This window comes from Tupaia chinensis, unplaced genomic scaffold (genome assembly GCF_000334495.1).
Source record: "Tupaia chinensis unplaced genomic scaffold, TupChi_1.0 Scaffold143894_1, whole genome shotgun sequence".
Taxonomy (NCBI): Eukaryota; Metazoa; Chordata; class Mammalia; order Scandentia; family Tupaiidae; genus Tupaia; species Tupaia belangeri.
Window position 1 is genome coordinate 289,909 of NW_006203745.1, and position 3,781 is coordinate 293,689.

The following is a 3,781-nucleotide window of genomic DNA, read 5'->3' on the forward strand; positions in this document are numbered from 1 at the left end:
TGCTGTCAGCCCTCTCAAATTTCTCACATTCTTTCCATTCTTAAAACTATCTCCAAGGATCCCATTGCTCCATTCCCATAGATTACAATAGGCTTTTTCCTCATGCACATAAATAAGGCATGCACCACATACTGACATTTTGATCAGCAATGGACAACATATGACAGTGGTCCCATAAGATTATAATGGAGGTGAAAATTCCCATCGCCTAATGATATATATAATGTTGTAGCACAATGTATTACTAACATGTTTGTGTATCATATAAACAAACCTTCCGGAGGTATTCTAAAAGAAGGTATTGTTACCATAGGAGATGGCAGCACCATACTTGTTATTGCCCCGAATTTTCCAGTGAGACAAAATGTGGAGGTAGGAGACAGATATTGATGATCCTGACCTTGTGCAGCCCTAGGCAAATGTGTGTGCTTGTGTCTTAGCTTTTGACAAAAAAGTTTAAAAAATAAAAAAAAATAAAGATGTTCTAAAAACTATTAAGAGGATATAAAAACAGGATATAAAAATTAAATATTTTTGTAGAGCTGTACAAAATGTTTGTACTTTAAAACTAAGTGTTATTATGAGTCGAGAAGTTTAAAAACAAAAGCTTATAAAGTGAGAAAATTGCAGTAAGCTAAGATTAATTTATTATAAAGAAAAATATTTTTAATGAATTTAGTTTCATCTAAATAGACCATATTTATAAAATCTATAGTAGTTTACACTAATGCCCTAGGCTTTCACATTCACTCATTACTCACTCATGACTTGCCCAGAGCAACTTCAAGTCCTGCAAGCTCCATTCATGGTAAATACTCTGTTAAGGTGTACCTATTATTTTTTCATCTTTTATACTTTTCATTTTTCCTAATTGTATGCTGTGGGACATGTACATTTGTCAGAGAGAGATAGATGACAGAGAGAGGGAAAGTGAGAAAGCACCTCCCAGGGAAATGGCTACACTACAATCCCTTCTCCTTCACTCTCCTCTCAGGATTTTGGGTATACACACACACATGGACTTGAACCATGTGGTTAACCATGTGGGAAAAAGCCATATTAATCACCATGATAACTGCTGGTTCCCTTCTTTCATATCATATTTTTACTGTACCTTTTCTATGTTTAAACATATTTAGATAAACAAATATTTTCCATCATGATAAAATATAGTCTATAGTAATCAATATAGGAGCACGCTATACAGGTTTGTAGTGAAGGAGCAAGAGGCTATACCACATAAACTATGCATGCAGTGTATACAATCTAGTTTGTGTTAGTATTCTGTGACAATTGCACAACAATAAAATTATCTAACACATTTTCCAGAATATACCCCTGTCACTAAGCAATGCATGACTTGTACAGACACACACACCCACCCACCCACAAACACACACACACACACCATGAAGTTTGTTTTAAGGATTTTTTTTCACAGAATTGTGTCCTGGCAAATCTGACATCCAAAGGACAAACCTACAGTCTGGAAACTCAGATGAGGTTTTTTCCTTATAGCCTAAAGATAGAGTTCTTTCTTCTCCCAGAAACCTCAGTTTTATGCTCACAAGGTCTTTAACTGATTAGATGAAGCCTACCTACACTATCAAAGGTAATCTCTTTACTTAAATCAACTGATTGGAAGTATTAATCATAGTAATGGAATACAACTCATGGCAACATCTAGACTAGTGGTTGACCAAACATCTGGGCACCATAATCTTGCAAGAGTCGACACACAAAATTAACTCTCAACACTGTCCATTTTCATCTTTGGCCAGTTTGTGACTTGAAATTTGCTTCAGTAAAACTGAATCACCAGTCATTCTTAGAGAGCTGCATGTTATTCCTTATTCTCCATTGTCTTCCCATGCTTCTCTGCCTGGGACATTCTCATGAATGATTGTCTCAATTTAATCTGAGACTTTCAATACATATTTGCTGTCCAAAAGAAAAACAGTGAAAAAACTTACTATAGGTTCTTTTACAAAAGACTTCTTTGAACCACAGTAAGAAACAAGCTACTAAGATAGATGGACATTGTCTAACACAATATGACACCTCATATTTATGTGTGTTCATTGCACATAATATTTAGCAATAATAAACAATATAGTGTTATGATCATAACTGGAGCCACGGTCTCAATTTTCTTCCTTTCATCAATTCTGCTTTAGGAACTTACTGAGCTTGGTGTACTACAAAATTTCTGCTGTATTAGATTCAGAAAAACGGTAGAGTGAAAGAAATCAGTGAAGGACTCTCCTGAGCATCTGTTAGTGGGGTTTTTGTTGTTGTTAGTGGAATTTAAAGGCCAAAGGCGTCACTTCATTAGTCTCCTCCCACTCTTTTGGGCATCACCAACTGAGAAGCAAACCAGATTAGCACCCACATCTTGCCAAAAAAACATAACTGCATCCCAAAAGGCAGCTGGTGGGCGAGCCAGCACGGTCCCTGCAGCTTCCTGTGTCCTACTGCTCAAAGAGTAGTGAGGACAGGGCTCTCTACTGGAACCGTGAAATGAGGATGGAAAAGGCAATAGTTTTACTTTGTGTTGACAAGTACAACTAGTTAGAAGTACAGATAACTTAGCTCCAACTATCACACTCCTGAAAAATAAGTTCACAAAACAAATGCAGAAAAATGAGTAAGATTTCATAGCACAGGTTTAATTAGAAGCTTTAAAAGAAGCTTTTTCCTCCTTTCTCCCTCCTTCCTGCCCATCTTTCTTTCTTTTCCTCCTTCAAATGTCTTTTGCTACTTCTATGCCTAAATTGTGAAGGTTCTAGTGGTAAGAGCAAAAAGATTCAGATTTGAAATGTGATGTTTCTGATATATTCTTCATATTCTTATCATTTACTTGCAGACCTGTCACAGCTTCCCGAACATCTCTTCCAATATGGATGATTGCTCTCATTGTGTTTGGAGTGTTGGCAATCATTGGAGTCACTATTGGTCTCCTGGTTCATTTTCTGGCAGTAGGTTGGTACAAAATATATTTTTACTTATTTCATTTTGTTGTAATTCTTATTTCTAGTTCTATAAAAGGTAAACAAACACTGGCAAGCTATAAATGATTTCCCTTTAAAATGGCATCAGTGACCCTAGATCCTAGAGATAATATTGTTAGCATTTGCCAAACTTTGCTTTGCAGACATTGTTTTGAATATATACAGGTAAAATAATAAATATCCATTCAGAGACATGAATGTATAAATAATTAATAGATAGGCAAAAAAATAATTCTACCTATGTGGTACTCTATGCATTATTATTATTATTTTTTTTGGAGAGTTTTTTTTGCTATAGGGCACGTGCGCTCGCCAGACAGAGAGAGACAGAGAGACAGAAAGCGAGAAATCACTCCCCCCAGGGGGGATGGTCACGCCGCAATCCCTTCTCCTCCGTTCTCCTCTCGGGCACGCACGCACACGCTCCTGGCATGAGTTTTAAGCCACCAGATCCGGAACACGAACCATGGTCGACTATGTGGGAGTCCAGCAACATAGCCATTACGCTAACTGCTGGTTCCCCTATGCATTATTTTATAATTAAAATAGTACACTTAGTTTATGCAAAATAGAGAAACAAATGAATATTGTATTTTGATTAGATGTTTCTTTATAACAAAGACATTAATATTAGAAAATGCCTTTAACATAAATTTTTTAAAGTTTATTTTATTCAGGATAGAGTTTGTGAACATTCATGCACACATAAGAGTGAGAGAGAAAGATAGGCAACCTGGACAGGGTCTCTTCAAGCCATGATCTTCTTTCCC

General features: G+C 36.4%; 1 protein-coding gene across 1 annotated transcript in view; it reads left to right on the forward strand.

Annotated features, from left to right (window-relative positions):
• Window positions 1–249: 249 nt before the first annotated feature.
• LOC102497531 (transmembrane protease serine 11B-like protein) overlaps window positions 250–3,781 on the forward strand; it is a 17,827-nt gene continuing 14,295 nt past the window's right edge. The window contains exons 1-3 of the mRNA XM_006165329.1: window positions 250–372; window positions 2,431–2,561; window positions 2,867–2,982. Of these exons, the coding sequence (XP_006165391.1) occupies window positions 250–372; window positions 2,431–2,561; window positions 2,867–2,982 (370 nt within the window). The remainder of the gene's footprint in view (window positions 373–2,430; window positions 2,562–2,866; window positions 2,983–3,781) is intronic.